General features: G+C 36.9%; 1 protein-coding gene across 2 annotated transcripts in view; it reads left to right on the forward strand.

Annotated features, from left to right (window-relative positions):
* The window catches only part of HDX (highly divergent homeobox), a 217687-nt gene that overhangs the window by 65670 nt on the left and 132073 nt on the right, over window positions 1–19944 (forward strand). For both annotated transcript variants that reach the window (XM_081043668.1, XM_081043669.1), the window contains exon 4: window positions 19611–19664. In XM_081043668.1, the coding sequence (XP_080899794.1) occupies window positions 19611–19664 (54 nt within the window). The remainder of the gene's footprint in view (window positions 1–19610; window positions 19665–19944) is intronic.

The raw sequence follows: 19944 nt of genomic DNA on the forward strand, positions 1-19944 counted from the left end.
GGATGTATTTTCATTCTTATTTGCTTCTATGCATCTTTTGATCTCCTCTCTTATTTCTTCTTTGACCCAGTCATTCTTTACATGCATGTTGCTTAATATCCACATATTTGTGTTTTTTCCTGCTTTTTTTTTGTACTTGATAATCAATTTTAAAGCCTTGTGATCAGAGAGTATGTTTGGTATGATTTCAATCTTCTTAAATTTCTGAGGCGAGTTTCATGTCCTGATATATGGTCTACTGTTGATAATGTTCCATGTACACTAGAAAAGAAGGTACAATCTGGTGTTATAGGATGAAATGCTCTATAAATGTCAATTGTGTCCATTTGGCCTAATGAGTCATTTAAGTCTGATACTTCCTGACTTATTTTCTGTTTGGGAAATCTATCCATGTCTGTCAATGATGTATTTAGGTTCCCTACTATAATTGTATTTTGCTGAATTTCTTCCTTTATTTCTGTTAGTAGTTACTTTGAAAATTTTGGTACTCCCTGATTGGGGACATATGTATTGATGAGTGTTATTTCTTCTTGTTTCATTGTCCCTTTTATCATTATGAAATGTCCATCTTTGTCTCTTATTAACTTTTTGTCCTGAAGTTTGTTTCATCTGATATCAGTATGACTACACCTGCTTTTCTCAAGCTATCATTTGCTTGTAGTATCAATTCCCACCCTTTTACTTTGAGTCTACATTTATCCTTGTAGCTGAGTTGTATCTCTTGGAGATGACATGTGCGTGGGTTTTGTTTTTGATCCACTACGCCACTCTGTGCCTTTTTATTGGTGAGTTCAGTCCATTCATATTTAGAGTGATTATTGATATATGAGTATTTTTTATCATTCTATCTTTTGTTTTCTGGTGGCTTAGTATCTCTATTGTTTCTTTGCCTTTTTGTTGCTGTCTATTATTTCAGTGCAGTGCTATTCTCTGATTTTTATTTCTGCTTCTTTTTTTGTTATACATCTCAGTTGTGGGGAGAGGGAGGTGCTTTGAGTGGTTACCATTACGTTTATGGCAAAAGAAAGTTTCATGGAGACATCATCAGAACGGTGGCATGAGGTGAGCCTCTGTAAAGTTCCCCTGGAATTTACAACTATCATCAACAAGACAGATAGTAATAAGTGTTGGAGAGGTTGTGTAGAAAAAGGAACCCTCATACACTGTTGGTGGGAATGCAGACTGGTGCAGCCATTATGGAAGGCAGTGTGGAGGTTCCCCAAAAAATTACAAATAGAATTATGATATAACTAAGCAATCCCTCTCCTGGGTATCTACCCCAATATTCTGAAAACATCTATGCGTAAAGACATGTGTGCTCCAATGTTCACTGCAGCTTTGTTTGCGGTGGCCAAGACATGGAAACAACCAAAATGTTATGCGATAGATGAATGGATAAACAAGTTTTGTATATGTACACAATGGAATACTATTTGGTGGTAAGAAAAGCTGATATACGAACATTTGTTACAACATGGATGAATCTTGAGAGTATAATGCTAAGCGAAATCAGTCTGACAGAAAAAGCAGAGAACCATATTATTTCACTGATATGTGGTATATAAACCAAAAACAACAAAAGAAGACAAACAAATGAGAAACACAAATTCATAGACACAGACAATAGTTTAGTGGTTACCAGAGGATAAGGGGGGTGGGGGTGGGAGATGAGGGTAAGGGTGATCAAATATATGGTGATGGAAGGAGAACTGACTCTGGGTGGTGAACACACAGTGGGATTTATAGATGATGTAATACAGAATTGTACACCTGAAATCTATGTAAGTTTACTAACATTTGTCATGCCAATATATTAAAAAAAATAAAGTTTCATATATACTTTACTGGTTTTTCTTGCATGCTGCTTATCTCCATTCCACTTTACAGATTCAGACCTTTACCCTTTACCCTTTTATGTTTTTGTTATTACAAATTATCCCTGCTTATTCTGTTAGTTGATTTCTGAGTTGCAGTAGCAAGTTCTCTTTTTCTTCTCTTCTTGCTTTTCTTTAAGGTGTTTTCTTTCTTTTTTACCCTTTATGTTTTATTTAAGTGCATTGTGCCCTATTTTGTGTAGGAGTTGCCATTTCCTGCATCTGTCTTTCTGTCAATAATACTGTTTATTTTTTTGTATTCTTTTGCTTGTTTGTTTCAGGTCAAATAGCCTCCGTCAGTATTTCTTGTAATGCAGGTCATTGTGTAAAAAAATTCCCTCAGCTTCTGTATGTCTGGAAAGGTTTTTTTTTTTTTTTTTTTTTTTTTTTTTTACCATCGTATCTAAAGGGTGTCTTTTCTGGATGCATTATTCTTGCCTCACAATTACTCTCTTTCAATAGTTTGAATATTTGATTCCACTCCCTCCTGGCTTGTAGAGTTTCTGCTAAAAAGTCTGATTATAATCTGATGATAGTCTAATGTGATTTACTTTGTAGGTTACCATCTTCTTTTCCCTGGCTACCTTTAGAATTTTTTCTGTGTGATTAATTTTTGACAGCTTCAGTAAAATGTGCATTGAAGAAGACCTTTTAGGATTGAGGTAATTAGGTGTTCTGTTTGCTTCTAGGATTTAAGAATCTAATTCTTTCTACAGATTTGAGAAATTCTCATTGACTCTTTTGAATATACTCTCTGTTCTGTTCTCTCTCTTTTCTCCTTCTGGTATACCCATTATTCTTATGTTGCTCTTTCTGATAGAGTCAGAAAGTCTTGTAGATTTCTGTCATTTCTTTTATCTCTCAAGTCTCTCTCTTCTTCAATCTGTGTCATTTCCAGATTTCTGTCTTCGATATTACTGATTCTTTCCTCCATGTGGTCAGCTCTACTACCTAAGCTGGCTATTTCATTGTTCATTTCTTTTATTGATTTGTTCATCTCTAGAATTTCTATTTGCTTCTTTTTGAAAATTTCAATCTCTTTGGTAAAATATTCATTTTGTCCATTGATTTTATGTCTGAATTACTAAACTTCCTATCTCACTTTTCTTGCATCTCGCTGAATATTTTCGGAACTGCAATCTTGAATTCTCTGTCATTTAAGTCACATATTTCCATGTCTTTAGCTTCATTTTCTGGAGACATTTCATTTTCTTTCTGAGCTGCCTTGTTACCTTGGTTATTCATGACAGTTAATGAATTATTATTTCTCTTCCTGCCCATCTATAGGAGTAGGTTCTGCAGCACGTTGATATGAAGTGGTCTTTCTTTTGTTTTCCATTATGTGTTACTGGAATTATTTATTTTCTCTTTCACTGCAGCCTTTTATTTTCTCTCACTGTGTAGCGTTTTATTTTCTCTTGCATTCTTCCAGCCTCTCACATGATGTTGTTTTCCCTGGAAGGTTGGCTTTTCCTCCATGAGCAGGTTGCCTGGGTCTCAGGGCACCATCTCCATGTGCGGATGTGGAGGACAATAGAGTTCTGAGCTTCTGAAATCTCACTGCAGCCCCTGCAGCCTGATGCAGAACCTGTGTGTCACAGAAACTGTAGTTCCCTCCGCAGGGATCTGCCCAGAAAGATGGGGGTAGGGTGGCCAGGAGAGGCAGCTGGTGTGTTTGTGGCTCTGAGCACTGGAGACTACCAGCCCACCACTGTCTCTCCTCTATCTCTATTGCTGGGTTTGTTAGTCACACTATGCTTCTAGGGCTGTGGAGACTGTTGCTCCAGTTCTCAGGCCTGTAGGTATTCTGTTCTTTAATCTGACACTGCTACTGTTTCTCCTGGATTCCGCTTCTAGCGCTGGGACTGTGGGGGTGGGGTAAGCTCTGGGAGGATGTGGGGAAGTGGCCAAGCTCCATCTTTGTTTTGTTTCCTGCCTGGCAGTGAGGGCTTAAACCACCATTCTTACCCTTCTGTATTTGGTCTTTGCCCTGACGTCTGTATCGCAAGTGCTGTGTTCAGCACTGATTTCTCAGGTAGGACTGTGGGCTGCAGGGTTTGTGCCTGCATCCTGAATTCTTCCCTCTCCTGGTAGTGTAGTGAGTTCTGGACTGCAGTGAGCTCCAGTGTGCGTCCTGCAGTGCGCGGCCCATGTCTCTGCACTTCCCCCTTCCAACCTCCCCTGCTTGCCTGATTTGGACACCTTCAGGTAATTAGATGTGTGGAATTTTCAGTCATGCTTGTGTTTTGCGCAGGGAATCCTTTGTTGAATTATATTGTTCAATGTGTTGTAACTTCCAGGGGACATTTTGAGAAGCACTCCTCATATTGCCATTTCTGTGATGTCACAAATTTACTTTTTTATAGTAACACTTTTTGATTCCTTTCTCATTTCCTTTTGTATATATTGTTTTTTAAGATTTTTATTTAAAAATATAGCTAACATAAAACATTATGTCAGTTTTACATGTACCCCATAGTTATTCAACATTTATATACCTAGAGAAGTGATCACCATGATAAATTCAGCAACCATCTGATACTGTGCCACACTATCATGATATTTGACTATATTCCCCATGCTGTACATTATGTCCTCAGGACTTACTTGTTTTATACCTAGAAATTTAGACCTCTTATTGCCCTTCACTTCTCCCCCTTTTTAAGTTTTCAATTGCAGTTGACATTAAATATTATTTTATATTAATTTTGGGTGTGCAGCATAGTTGTTAAACATTTGTATAATTTGAGAAGTGATCCCCTTGACTGCTCCAGTACCCACCTGGCACTATACCTAATTATTACCATATTATTGAGTATATCCTTATGCTTTACTTTATATCCCCATGACTGTTTTTTATCTACCAATTTGTATTTCTTAATCCCTTCACCTTTTTCACCCTGCCCCAAACCCACCTCTCATCTATCACTCCAGTAATTCTAGTACCCTTTTTACACCATACATAGTTATTACATTATCAGTTATATTCTGTATGCTATACCATATGTCTCCATGATTTCTTTTAAACAACCAATTTGTACTTCATAATCCCTTGCATTTTTTCACCCACCCGTCATATTCACTCCTATCTGGCAACCATCAAAATGTTCTCTGTATCTATGAATTTGTTTCTGTTTTGTTTATTTTTTTCTTTAGATTCCACATAAAAGCGAAATCACATTGCATCTGTCTTTCTCTGTGTGACATGCTCCACTAATCACACCACCTCCTCTTTATCCATTCTTCCATTAATGGACACCCAGGTTGCCTCCACATCTTGGGCATTGTAAATAATGCTGCAATTAACATATGGAAGCACACATCCCCTCAAAGTATTATTTTGGGTTTCTTCAGATAAACAACCAGAAATGAGATTAGTGGGTCCTTCTTTCTCTTTTGTTATAGCCTTTGTTTAAAGTCTATTTTGTCTGATATAAGTATTGGTACCCCAGCTTTTTGTTTGTTTTTTCATTTCCATTTTCATGAAATATCATTTTCCATACCTTTGCTTTCTCTGTCTGTGTCTTTCAAGCTGAAGTGAGTCTCTTGTAGGCAGCATACATGAGAGTCTTGTTTTCTTATCCAGTCACCCTATGTCTTTTTATTAAAGCATGTAATCCATTTACATTGAACGTAATTGTTAACAGATATGTAGCTGTTGACATTTTATTATTTATAATGTTGATCCATTTTTTTCCATCTTAAATATGTCCCTCTCACATTCTTTATAATGCTGGTTTGGTGGTGATGAACACCTTTAGCTTTTTCTTGCCTGGGAAGCTCTTTATTTCCCTTTTGATTCTAAATAATAGCCTTGCTGGGTAGAGTAATCTTGGTTGTAGGTCCTTGCTTTTCATCACTTGGAATATTTTTTGCCAATCCCTTCTAGCCTGCAAAGTTTCTGTTCCAAAATCAGCTGACAGTCCTATGGGAGCTCCCTTAGTTACCTTTCCCTTGCAGCTTTTAGGATTCTCTCTTTGTCTCTAATGTTGCCATTTTAATTATAATGTGTCTTTGTGTGGGCCTGTTTGGGTTCATCTTGTTTGGGACTCTGTGCTTCTTAGACTTGTATGTCTATATCCTTCATCAGATTAGGAAAAGTTTTCATTATTTCTTCAAATAGGTTCTCAACCCCTTGCCTTCTCTCTTTTCTTTCTGGTACTCCTATGAAGTGAATGTTGTTATATGTGATGTTGTCCCAGAGGTTTTGTAACCTATCCTTTTTTTTTTTTTAATTCTTCTTGCTGCTTCAATTGTTTGATTTTTGCTATCTTATTTTCCAAATCATTGATCTGATCCTCTGCTTCATCTAGTCTGCTGGTGATGCTTTCTATGCATTCTACATTTCAGTTATTGTATTCTTCACTTCTGACTGGTTCTTTTTTATGTTTTTTATGTCCTATTTTATGCTTGCTATCTCTTTGTTGAAGTTCTCACTAAGTTTCTTGAGCGTCCTTATACCCATTGTTTTGAACTCTGTTTCTGGTTGCTTGCTTAGCTCCATTTTTTTTTTCTGGAGATCCCTCCTGTTCTTTCATTTGGGACTCATTAATTTGTTTCTTCATTTTGTCTGTCTCTCTGTATTTGTTTCTATGTATTAGGTAGATCTGCTGTGTCTCTCCATCTTGACCATGTGGCCTTATGTAGTAGGTGTCCTGTGGGGCCCTAGCACTGTCTCCCTGGTGACATACACTAGGTTCTCCAAGAGTGTCCCTTATGTGGATTGTACATGCCATCCTGTTGTACTTGAGCATTAACTGCTGTTGGCACATCAGTAGGTGGGATTGATGCTCATGCTGATTGGATGTGTGGTTTGGCCATGTCCACAGCTTATAGACTGCTGTGCAGCAGGCTTACCCCACTGAGTGGGATATACCCTAATAGGCTCTGGAGCCTTTAAAGACTGCTCTTTGTGTATGCCACTTATGGGGCTAACTGGATGGTACTCTGATGAGGTCTGAAACCAACCTCCAAGTATGTTGGTCCTGAGTCCTCTTGGGTGGGGCTCCAGTGCAGGCTTATGTCACCAACTGCCTGTGACTGGCCAGGGACTATCTGGTAGGAACTACAAAGCGATCTGCAGTTTTTAACTTCCTGTGCTAACTCTAGAAGCCCATGCAACAGGCCACGCTGCAAACTGAGGATGTCTGCCACCAGTACCTGGCCTGGGGTAGCTCCACTAAATGCCAGGATACCACAAGATCTGCTGCCACTTACCGATTCCCTTAAGATTCAGCCACTGATAAAACTTCATATGGTACACAAGTTGAGTGAGGCAGGGTGTCAGGGAATCACTAGAATGGGAAGCATTGTGGTCACCAGATTAATGTACATTCTGGTATGGTGCCAGTGCTGAGCCTGGAGCTAGTCCGCAAATGTCTCAGAGCAGACCAACGCCAGTTGCTGCCCAGCTGGGACCTGCAGACTTTGATAGTTTTCCAAGAAAGAGTGCAGTGAGGGGCACAGGGTTTCTGGCTGCTCTCTGGGATGTGTCTCCTATATTGGGGAAGTTGTGTGGGGAGGGTGTCCCAGGCATTCAGCTGGAGGAGCAGCAGAGCTCACCAGACCAATTGAAATTTAGATTTGGCTGTGTACATGGGCCAAACACAGGAAAGATGGTGCCCACCTGACGGCTGCACTGGAAGAGGACTCCACATTGAGAGAAAGGCGACTGTCTTCCAGCCCACGCACCAAAGCCACACACCTCACTGTGCCCCCCCCAAACCTCTAACATCCCCCAAATCACCATCTCCCTACCAGAGTGCAGGGTGAGTGTCTGCGAGTGAGTCTGTGTGGGGGCCCTTTAACAGAATGTCTGGGTTGCCTGCAGCCTTCTGTCCCACCCAATGGTCTGAATCGCTACTGTTTTTCACAGCCAGATGTTGTGGGGTCTCCTCTTCCTAGCACCAGTACTCCAGAATAGGGATCCTGGTATGTGGCTGGCATCCCTTGCTTCTCCAGGTGGAACCTCCACAGCCAAGATATCCCTTCTCATTCTCAGCCCCTGCACGCAGGTTTGGGCCAGCCCATTTCATGTCCACCCCTCTTAGCATTCTTGACATGGCGTATTCTTTATATCCTTAGTTATAAAACTTCTGTTCAGCTAGATTTCAGATGGTTCTTCAGGTTGATTGTTCTATAATTTAGTTGTTGTTTTCATGTGTTCACAGGAGGAAACAGGCACAGTGTTTATCTACTCCACCATCTTCAACTATGTTCCTCATTTCATATGTATTCTATAGAGTTTTTGTGGTTTCCATGGGGATTATATGTAATGTCTTAAAGTTATACCAATCTATTTTAAATTGATACTAATTTAACTCAATTGTATACACAAACTTTACTTCTTTACAGTTCTGCTTGCCCACTTGACTTTATTGATGTCACAAATTACATCTTTATATATTGTGAACCTTTTCACAAATTTATAATTAATTTTATACCTTTGTCTTAAAATTCCTGTAGAAAATTGAGAAGTGGAGTTACAAGCCAAAAAGTACAATAATACTAGTTTTTATATTTGTCTATGTACTTACCTTCACTGGAAATTTAGAATTTCATATGGCTTTAATTTAGTGTCTAGTGTCTTTTTGTTTAAACTTGAAACACCCTCTTTAGCATTCTTGCAGGATACGTCTACTGGTAACAAACTCATTCAACTTATGTTTATCTGGAAATGTCTTAATTTCTCCCTCATTTTTGAAGGACAATTTTGCTAGATATATAATTCTCAGTTGATAATTTTTCCAGCACTTTAAATATATCTTTCAATTCCCTTGTCACCTGCAAGCTTTCTACTAAGAATGACTCAGATAATCTTCTTGAGATTATTATTGAGATCCCCTGTATATAATGATTCACTTTTGCTGATTTCTAGATTTGATCCTTGTCTTTGTTTTTTGACAGTTTGATAATAATGCATCTCCATGTGGATCTGTTTGGGTTTATCCTACTTTGAGTTTGTTAAGCTTTTGTTTTTGTAAATCAATGACTTTCCTCAAATTTTGAAGTTTCCAGATATTATTTCTTCAAATAATATTTCTGCTACTTTCTCTTTCCCTTTTCCTTCTGGGGCTTCTGTAATATTATGTTTGTCTGCTTGTTGATGCCCCAATAACTCTCTTTGGCACTGTTCACTTTCTTTTCTTTTTCCTTTTTGCTTCTCAAACACGATGATAACAAATAACCTCTCTTTATGTTCACTGATTCTTTTTTCTACCTCTTCTAGTCTTCTGTTGAATTTCTGTAGTAAAATTTTCAATTCAATTATTGTATTTTTCAGCTCCAAAATTTGTTTTATTCTTTTTACATTTTCCCTTTGTTGATATTCTCATTCGGTTTATATATCCTCTCCTTGATTTCTTCCAGTTATTTGTCCATGTTTTCCTTCAGCTTTTTGTGCATATTTAAGATACTTGTTTTAATATATTTATACAATAACTTTTATGTCTGTGTTTCTTCAGGGACTTTATGCAAATTTATGTTTTTCCTTTGAATGGGCAATGTTTCATTTTTATGTATATTTTGATAGTTTTAATTGGGTATTTGAAAAACACTACACCTCTCCCAGTCTTTGCAGTCTGAGTCTGTGCAGTTGAAGACCTTCACTAGTTGGCCTGGTATAAAGTCTTAATGTCTTTGAAGTCCTTTTCTGGGCATGTATCTCACCTGGTCCTGTGTGAATCCTTTTTACTGATTCCCCTGTACGCATGACTACTTTTAAACGTCTTTATTTTTCAGAGTCTTACTACTGCTTCTACTGGGGCCCTTGGCTCTTCTATTATATTTAATAATCAGTAATCTCTTTCACCAGGTGTATATGAGTCTGTAGCATTGCCATTTTCTTGAGTCTTGGTACCCACAAGCCCTGGTCTGAGATCTGAGCCATGTCACTTTTTGGCTACCTGAGCTCTAGCTCCAAGTTAGGCGCTAAAATGACATATCTCTCAGGCAGCCCAAAACCAGGTTAGAAGTTGTAAATTATGCCTGCTCTGTTCCTTCTGGTTCCCATAAAGGGACTGGTGACCAGGCCAACTTTCCCTAAACCATGTTATGCTGCACCAGGGAGGGAGTGTAACAAGGTCAAATAACAATGCTATGAAATTTCCTACCTTTTTGAATGTGGCTTTTTCTTTATTGGGCTTCTTCTTAGTTGCTGCAGATCTTTGATTTCTAGAGTTACTATAATGTTATTCTTTTTTTTTTTATCCTAGGAAATCAAGGTAAGTTTAATGTTCAAAAATCCATCAGTGTAAATCTTCACATATGATTATCTCAATAGATGTAGAAAAACTATCATTTGACAAAACTCCTTTAATGATAAAAAAAGCTCTCAATAAAAGTGGAGTAAAGGAAACTGCAGAAAATTGATAATGAGCATCAATGAAAACCTATGGGTGATGAATTACTGAATGTTAAAAGTCATAAATTTCCCCCTTGATTTGTAAACATGGAAAGGATATCTGTTTTCACACTTTCATTCACTATTATGTGGGGATCCTCTCTGATGCAATATGACAATGATAAATGGAAGTATAAAGTTTGGGAAAGAAGAAGTAAAGTTGTTTGTATTTATAGATAATATGATTGTCCATTTAGAAAACCCTAATCACATTTAAAAAATCTATTGTAAGTAATGAATAAATTTAGCAAGGTAACAAGATACAAGATTAATATAAAAAAATTCCGTGTGCTCGTATCAAACATTTGGAAAAAAACATAACTTATAAAGTAATATCATTTAAAATATATAATGTTATTCTTGTCAGTCTCTAGTTGTTAATTTATTTACTTCCATGGAATGATGACATTCTGAAGCTGCTCAGTCCTTCATCTTGCTGGCATCTCTCTGCTGTTTTGTTTTGTGGGGTTTTATTTGTTTTGTTTTGTTTTTCTTTGTTTTTTTTATTACAGAGTGAATGTATCAGTTTATGTAGTGTTTGTGCAACAAACAGCAAGGGTGTTTGATTTCTTTTAAATGCCTATCTTTTGTTTCAACAAGAAGCCATGTGCAAAGCAAAGACATGAAAGTATGATGTGATTTATGTTAAGAACACTAGTCCAGCCCAGCAAGGATTTTATCTTGATAAGAGCAATAAATCTTTTGCTGTTGTTTAGGGAACTGATCTCTCTGAACATACATGTAATAAAACATTTTATTTCAGTTGTATAAGTATGCTTAGAAATTAAACCTAACATTTGAAAATGTATTTTCAATAGTTAGTAAAGAAATTTTATTTCTTCAATTGCCTATATTTTTTTTTTACTTTAACATATTCCATTTTATCTTCTCTGCTTACTTTTTTTTTTAATTTATTTATTGGGGTGACAATTGTTAATGAAATTACATAATTTCAGGTGTACAATTCCGTATTACATCATCAATAAATCCCATTGTGTGTTCACCACCCAGAGTCAGTTCTCCTTCCATCACCATATATTTGATCCCCCTTACCCTCATCTCCCTCCCCCCACCCCCCTTACCCTCTGGTAACCACTAAACTATTGTTTGCCTATATTTTTTACGTGAGTAGAAGTAAGAGAGTATTTTTGAATATTAGTATAATTTCAGGAGATCCATATTTCTAATTGCATACTCCCCAGGGACTTTGGATCAGAAGATAACAATTTCACATATTAGTATACATTATTTTCCTTATATCTTTCCATGTTTTTAATAGCCAGCATCTCTAGAATCAGTGTGGTGAAATCAGGTTCATTATCTCTGAGAACTTTTTATAATTTCATTGAGACCTCTTGTAATTCCAGTTATCCTGATTTTAATCTTTTATGGTTTGTGTAATTTTAACTACTAAAATGATGTTGAAAAAAAAATTCCAAATAGCATCTTTGTTATCAACAGCAAGAACAGCAAGAACTTTTTAAGCTACTAAACCTTTCTAAACATTAATTTCATATCACTTAGTAGAAGAAAAATTCATATGCTTTAAAAAATTGTTAGTTGCTTGGCTAAAAGTTATAATATTGAAATCCCAATTTGTAAGGCTTATTTAATTTCTGAAAAATTTACCAGAATTTGTAGAGAGTAGAAGGGGAAATATTCTTAAATAAGTCACTACATCTTTTTTTCTTTGCTCCAGAATACATTGTTTTCAACCTGGAGCAACTTATACCCCTCCTCCAACTGCCTAATCCCAACTGCCTACTCACGTAATGGTCTCTTGTATATTTTTACTCTTAGTTTTTTGTTCAATTTCAGCAAGTGAAACTAGTGAATGATTAAGGCTCAAGTTAATTAAATCAATCAATCATCCTATATTTATTGTCTACCACATGTCCATCATTGTCCTCTGTGCTATATACTTCACAATTTAAAAACATCTAGGAAGCATTGCTTGTTTTTCGCTTTTGTTTTTTTTTATTAAATTTATTGGGGTGACAATTGTTACTAAATTTACATAGATTTCAGGTGTACAATTCTGTATTACATCATCTATAAATCCCATTGTGTGATCACCACCCAGAGTCAGTTCTCCGTCCATCGCCATATATTTGATCCCGCTTACCCTCATCTCCCAACCCCAACGCCCTTACCCTCTGGTAACCACTAAACTATTGTCTGTGTCTATGAGTTTTTCTTTCTCATTTGTTTGTCTTGTTCTTTTGTTGTTTTTGGTTTTACATACCACATGTCAGTGAAATCATATGGTTTTCTGCTTTTTCTGTCGGACTTATTTCACTTAGCATTATATTCTCAAGGTCCATCTTTGTTATCACAAATGTTCCTATATCATCTTTTCTTACCGTCGAATAATATTCCATGGTGTATATATACCACAACTTCTTTATGCATTCATCTATTGAAGGACAGTTTGGTTGTTTCCATGTCTTGGCCAACGTAAACAAAGCTGCAATGAACATGGGAGTACACGTGTCTTTATGTGTAAATGTTTTCAGATTTTTGGGGTAGATACCCAGGAGAGTGATTGCTGGGTCAAATGGTAATTCTATTCATAATTTCTTGAGGAACCTCCACACTGCCTTCCATAACGGCTGCACCAGTCTGCATTCCCACCAACAGTGTATGAGAGTTCCTTTTCTCCACCGCCTCTCCAACACTTGTTATTATTAGTTTTGTTGATGAAAGCCATTCTGACTGGGGTGAGGTGATATCTCATTGTGGTTTTCATTTGCATTTCTCTGATGATTAGCGATGTTGAGCATTTCTTCATATGTGTATTTGCCATTTGTATGTCCTCTTTGGAGAAATGTCGTCAGGTCCTCTGTCCATTTGTCAATTGGATGGTTTGTTTTTTTGTTGTTAAGTTTCATGAGTTCCTTGTATATTTTGGATGTTAGCCCCTTATCGGAGGCACTGTTTGCAAAAATCTTCTCCCATTCAGTTGGTTGCCTCTTTATTTTGTCAATAATTTCTTTTGCTGTGCAGAAGCTTTTCAGTTTCATATAATCCCATTCATTTATTTTAGCTTTTACTGCCATGGTCTTTGGAGTCAAATTCATAAAATGCTCTTTGAACCCAAGGTCCATAAGTTTAGTACCTACGTTTTCTTCTATGCAGTTTATTGTGTCAGGTATTATGCTTAAGTCTTTGATCCATTTTGAATTAATTTTGGAACACGGTGACAGATAGCAGTCCAGTTTCATTCTTTTTCACGTGGCTATCCAATTCTCCCAGTACCGTTTATTGAAGAGGCTGTCTTTACTCCATTGTATGTTTTTAGCTTCTTTGTCAAAAATTATCTGTCAATATTTACGTGGTATTATTTCTGGGTTCTCAATTCTATTGCATTGGTCTATGTGTCTGTTTTTCTGACACTACCATGCTGATTTGATTATTGTAGCCCTGTAGTACAAGCTAAAGTCAGGGAGTGCGATACCTCCAGTTTTGGTCTTTTTTCTTAAGATTGCTTTGGCTGTTCGGGGTCTTTTGTGGTTTTGAACATCTCTGATGATTTTTTGTTCATTTTTCTTTAAACCGTAGTTGGGATTTTGATGGTGATTGTATTCAATCTGTATATTGCTTTGGGTAATATGGCCATTTCAACAATGTCGATTCTTCCAATCCATGAGCACGGAATGTCTTTCCATTTCTTTGTGTCTTCTTCATTTTCTTTCATAAATTTCTTATAGTTTTCAGCATATAGGTCCTTCACATCCTTGGTTAACTTTATTCCTAGGTATTTTATTCTTTTTTGCTACAATTGCAAAAGGAATTGTTTTTTGTATTTCTTTTTTTAAGATTTCGACTTTTGTACGTTGATTTTGTAGCCAGCAACTTTACTGTATTCGTTGATTGTTTCTAATAGCTTTTTGTTGTAGTCTTTAGGGTTTTCTATATAGCATCATGTCGTCTGCAAAGAATGATAATTTAACTTCTTCATTCACAATTTGGATGCCTTTTATTTCTTTCTCTTGCCAGATTGTTCTGGCTAGGACTTCCAACACTATGTTGAAACGCAGAGGTGATAGGAGATAGCACTGTCGCGTTCCTGAACGTAGAGCAAAGGGCTACAGTTTTTCACCATTAATTATGAGATTAGCTGAGGGCTTGTCATATATGGCCTTCATTATGTTAAGGTATTTTCCTTCTATACTGTTTTACTACATGTTTTTATCATAAATGGATGTTGCATCTTGTCAAATGCTTTTACTGCATCAACTGATATAATCAAATGATTTTTTTCCTTTATTTTACTTAAGTGATGTATCACATTGATGGATTTGCATATGTTGAACCTTCCTTGTGCCTGGGGATGAACTGCAGTAGGTCGTGGTGAATAATCTTTTTAATGTATTGTTGTATTCGATTTGCTAAAATTTTGTTTAGGATTTTTGCACCTGTATTCATCAGAGATATTGGTCTGTAGTTTTCTTTTTTCATGTTGTCCTTACCAGGTTTTGGTATCAGGGTAATGTTGGCCTCATAAAATGAGTAAGGAAGTACTGTCTCTTCTTCAATTTTTTGGAAGAGTTTGAGCAGGATTGGTATTAGATCCTCTTTGAAGGTTTGGTAGAATTCACTGGTGAAACCATCTGGTCCAGGACTTTTGAATTTGGGAGGGTTTTTGATGACTGATTCAATTTCGTTACTGGTGATCGGTCTGTTAAGATTTTCCAGTTCTTCATGATTCAGCCTTGGAAGGCTATATGTTTCTAAGAACTTGTCCATTTCTTCTAAGTTATTAAATTTGGTGGCATATAGTCCTTCATAGTATTCTTGGATAATCCTTTGTATTTCTGTGGTGTCCGTGATAACTTCCCCTTTTTCATTTCTGACTTTGTTAATTAGTCTCTTCTCTCTTTTTATCTTAGTGAGTCTAGCCAAGGGTTTGTCAATTTTGTTAATCTTTTCAAAGAACCAGCTTTTTGTCACATTAATTTTTTCTATTGTCTTTTTGTTCTCTATTTCATTTAGTTCTGCTCTGATTTTTGTTATTTCCTTTCTTCTGCTGACCTTGGGTTTCGCTTGTTCTTCGTTTTCTAGTTTTTTAAGGTGTAACATGAGGTTATTTATTTGGGATTTTTCTTGTTTCTTGAGATAGGCCTGTAATGATATAAATTTTCCTCTTTAACCTGCTTTCACGGCATCCCAAAAATTTTGGTAGGATGAATTTTCATTGTCATTTGTTTCTATGTATCTTTTGAGCTCTCCTCTAATTTCTTCTTTGACCCAGTCGTTCTTTAAAATTATGTTGTTTAAACTCCATGTATTTGTGTTTTTCCTGCTTTCTTTTCGCTGTTGATATCCAATTTCAAAGCCTTGTGATCAGATAATATGCTTGGTATGATTTCAATCTTTTTAAATTGCTTGAGGCTGATTTTACGACCCAATATATGATCGATCCTTGAGATTGTTCCATGTACACTCGAAAAGAATATATAGTCTGATTTTTTAGGTTGAAGTGCTCTATATATGTCAATGATGTCCATTTCATCTAACGTGTCATTTAGGGCTGCTATTCGTTATTTATTTAATGTTTGGATGATCTATCCATAGCTGTCAAGGATGTATTTAAGTCCCCTAGTATAATTGTGTTTTGGTCAATTTCACCCTTTAGTTCTGTTAGTAGTTGCTTGGTATATTTTGGTGCTCCCTGATTGGGGGCATAAATATTGATGACTGTTTTGTCTTCTTGTTGTATAGTCTTCTTTATCATTATGAAATGTCCATCTTTGTCTCTTGGTATCTTTTTCACCCTGAAGTTTGTTTTATCTGATATCATGACTACACCTGATTTTCTCTAAGTACCATTTGCTTGACGTGACAATTTCTACTCTTTCACTTTGAGTCTATGCTTTTTCTTGTAGCTGAGGTGTGTCTCTTGGAGACAGCATACGATTAGGTTTAGTTTTTTCATCCAGTCTGCTACTCTGTGCCTTTTTATTGGTGAGTTCAGTCCATTTACATTTAGGGTGATTATTGATATGTGAGGAATTTCTGTCATTCTATCTTTAATTTTCTGGTAAGGTCGTGTCTCCATTGTTTCTTTGCATTTTTGTTGTTTTCTGTATTTTTTTTTTCCTGTGTGGTGGTATTCTATGATGTTTCCCTCTGCTTCTTCTTTTATTACAGTATGTTTTTCAGTGCTAGAGTTTTTTTGAATGGTTACCCTTAAGTTTATGTAAAAGGAAGTTTGATATTTATAGTATTACATTTTCTTCAGCACGCTTACTTTCTCCATTCCCATATTCCAGTTCATGCCTTTACTTTCCCCCTTTTTTATATTTTGTTTGCCACAAATTGTCCCTGTTGATGGTGGCCTCTTTTATTATTCTTGTAGTGGAGGTCGTGTATCAGAAAATTCCCTCAGCTACTGTATGTCTCAAAAGGTCTTTATTCCTCCTTCAGATCTAAAGGATATCTTTGCTGGATATGGTATTTTTGGCTCATACTTTCTCTCTTTAAATAGTTTGAATGTTTAGATCCACTCCCTCCTGCCTTATAGGGTTATTGTTGAAAAAATCTGATAATCATCTAATGGGCTTTCCTTTGTATGTTACCGTCTTCTTTTCCCTGGCTGCCTTGAGGTTTCTTTCTTTGTCGTTGATTTTAGACAAGTTCCATACAATGTGCCTTGGAGAAGGCCTGTTGGGATTGAGGTAATTATGTGTTCTATTTGCTTCTTGGATTCAAGGATCCAGTTCTATCCACAAGTTTGGGAAGTTCTCATCAACAATTTGTATTAATATGTTCTCTGTTCCCTTCGGTCTTTCTTCTCCTTCTGGTATGCCCGTTATTCATATATTGCTCTTTCTGATGGAGTTAGAAAGTTCTTTTAGAGTTGTTTCATTTCTTTTAAGACTCAAATCTCTTTCTTCTTCCAGCTGTGTAAATTCCATGTTTCTATCTTCAATGTCATTGATTCATTCCTGCTTCTGGTCAACTCAACTACCTAAGCTGGTTATTTCTTTCTTGATTTCTTTTATTGAGCTTTTAATCTCCAGAAATTCTATTTGGTTCTTTTTTAAAATTTCAATCTCTTTCGTAAAATGCTCATGGTGTTCTTTGATTGTGTTTCTGAGTTCATTAAACTGCCTTTCTGTGTTTTCCTGTATCTCGTTGAGTTTTTTCAGAACTGCAATCTTGAATTCTCTGTCATTTAAGTCACATATTTCCATATCTCTAAGTTACTTTTTTTGGAGACTTTTCAGTTTATCCTGTTGCCTTGGTTATTCATAGCAATTAGTGATTTATTATTTCTCTTCCTAGACATCTACAGGACTGGCTTCTGCAACAGGTTGTTAGGAAGAAGCTTTTTTTTTTTCTTTTTCCAGTACTTGTGTGTAGAATGTTTTATTTTCTCTCTGATGGCAGCCTTTTTTTTCTCTCTCACACTGTAGTGCTATGTTTTCTCTGCACTATTCCAGCTTCTGACACAGTGGGGGGATTTCCTGGGAAACGGGCTTCTCCTCTGTTAATAGTTCACCTGGTTCATAGGGTGCAGTGTCCATGTAGGTATGCGGAGAGCGTTTGAAGTTCCAAAGCTCTTCCTGCACCAGATTCAGAGCCTGTATGTTTCATCAGTACTGTTTACTCCTGCAGGGATTTGCCCAGATAGGTGGGGCCAGGTGAGCTGAGAGAGGTGGCCCAGAGCAATAGCAGTGACCACCACCACAGCCGGTCCTGCTTCCACAACTCCCTCCCCTTTGCCAGAACTATTCAGGCTGGGATTCTGTGTCTGCATTCCATAGTTCTCAGAACAGAGAATATTCTGTTCTTTTGCTCTGACACTGCTACTGTTCGGATTCTAGCGCCAGGCATGTGGGGGCAGGGTGAGCTCTGGGTGGGTAGGTAGGGGGCGGCTAGTGTCAATGCCTAAGGCTTCCTTTCTCTTCTTGGCAGTGAGGGCTTAAACCACTGTTTTCAGCATTCTTCCCTCAGTCTTTTCTTCGAGGTCTCTGCCATGAGCGTTGGGTTCAGCTGGGTTATATGCTGCCCCCTCAGCCCTGTGTGTGATAAGCAGAGCCCTAGCCGTCCAAGTTTTTCCCTCTCCCACAGCTGTGGTAATTCTGGGATGTAGCGAGCTCGGAGCACTGAGCTAGTTCTTTGTTCTGTGCCCGCGGGCCTCATTCTCTGCACTTCTCCTTTCCCTCCTTCCCCTTTCGTGCGATTTGCCCACGTTTAGGTGAACTCAGTAGTGGGCCTCTTCGTCTTGCCAGTCTGCTGTGCAGGGAGTTCTTTGTGGAATTATTGTTGTTCTATTAGTTGTAAATTCCAGGGTAGCTTTACAGAGGCTCACCTCAGGCCACCATTTTGATGGCGTCCTGTAAATGTATATTAACTTGTGTAAAAGTGTCTTTTACATTTTTCCTTAAAAGTATTAGTTGGAGTTCATATCATTTTTAGCCTGTCTTTAAGGTATTGGTATACTTTGAACTCAAAGTAAAATGGCAGGTCTTGTGGCTAAGAACTGTAATAATTTACCTGAAGTTTGAATATTTGATGATATAACTTTACTATTTACATTGACTCCTTGGTCATCACTCCATATTCGTATGCATAATAGTAATTCATAGGCCATTACTGAATATAATTTACCAAATACAATAAATGCTTGACTGAATACCACATTCCCAATAACACCACTTAGCAAGGCTGATTCAACTTCTCAGTATGTTAGGAGGTACATTTTGGGGGGGAGGAAAAGACAAATAGAGAGCTTGGAATACTCCTGCATCCTTATGTGTCACAGGAAAAAGTATGGTTAAGTCCAGGCTAACTTGAGCCATAGATCACAAGACCACATTGGTCTATGTAAACACTGCCCAGAATCCAACTGGAGTAGCACTTATCTGACTGTGTGTCAATGATGATGTAATAAGGTGTTACTGACTGTTTGCCTTAGTAGTTTCTACTTAAAAAGAAATGTGCAGTTATGTAGAATGAATGAGTTTAGAGCACTTATATAGAGCTTGAAATTATAGTTAATTTAATTATTGTAACTCACTTATTCCACAGAGCACTGCATTTTTATTATAAGAGTTTTATTGTCCATAGAATTCCACATTATACTTCCAGGCCCCAACAATACCCTAGGAATTTTCTTGAATTTCCAGGGTGAATTTTGCACCACTTCTAAAATTTTCCCACCATGAAAGGCCCTTTAAATCTGTTGAATTCAATAAGGCAACAGGATTATTTAAGTGGGAAATATGCTCTGAATGGAGACCTATCTTAAAGTCTTTTATGAATTCTTTGCATTCCAATTAGTGTTAATGCATACCTTACTGAGTTTCAATATGTTGTTTCCACAGATTTCAGGAAACCTTACTGTGCCTTGGATTACAGGGTGTTCTAGAAAAAGAGCCGTAAGTAATTTTTCATTTAAAGCAGCATATGGTTTTTCTTTTGTGTTGTTAGTAGGACTGCCACTGAAAAACTGTCATGATATTTGTTAAGTTGGCAAAACTGAACCTCAATAAGACAGCTTTATCTCAAAGGACATATTTGAAATGCTATTTTTTATATGTACTACAAAGGTAACTTTAAATAAAATGCAGTAATCAGCACACTGTATAAATTTTGACCTGGTTTTTATAGTTTTAAAAAGAATTCAGAGGTAAGTAATAAAATATTATACTTTTTCTA

This window comes from Rhinolophus hipposideros (assembly GCF_964194185.1).
Source record: "Rhinolophus hipposideros genome assembly, chromosome: X".
Taxonomy (NCBI): domain Eukaryota; kingdom Metazoa; phylum Chordata; class Mammalia; order Chiroptera; family Rhinolophidae; genus Rhinolophus; species Rhinolophus hipposideros.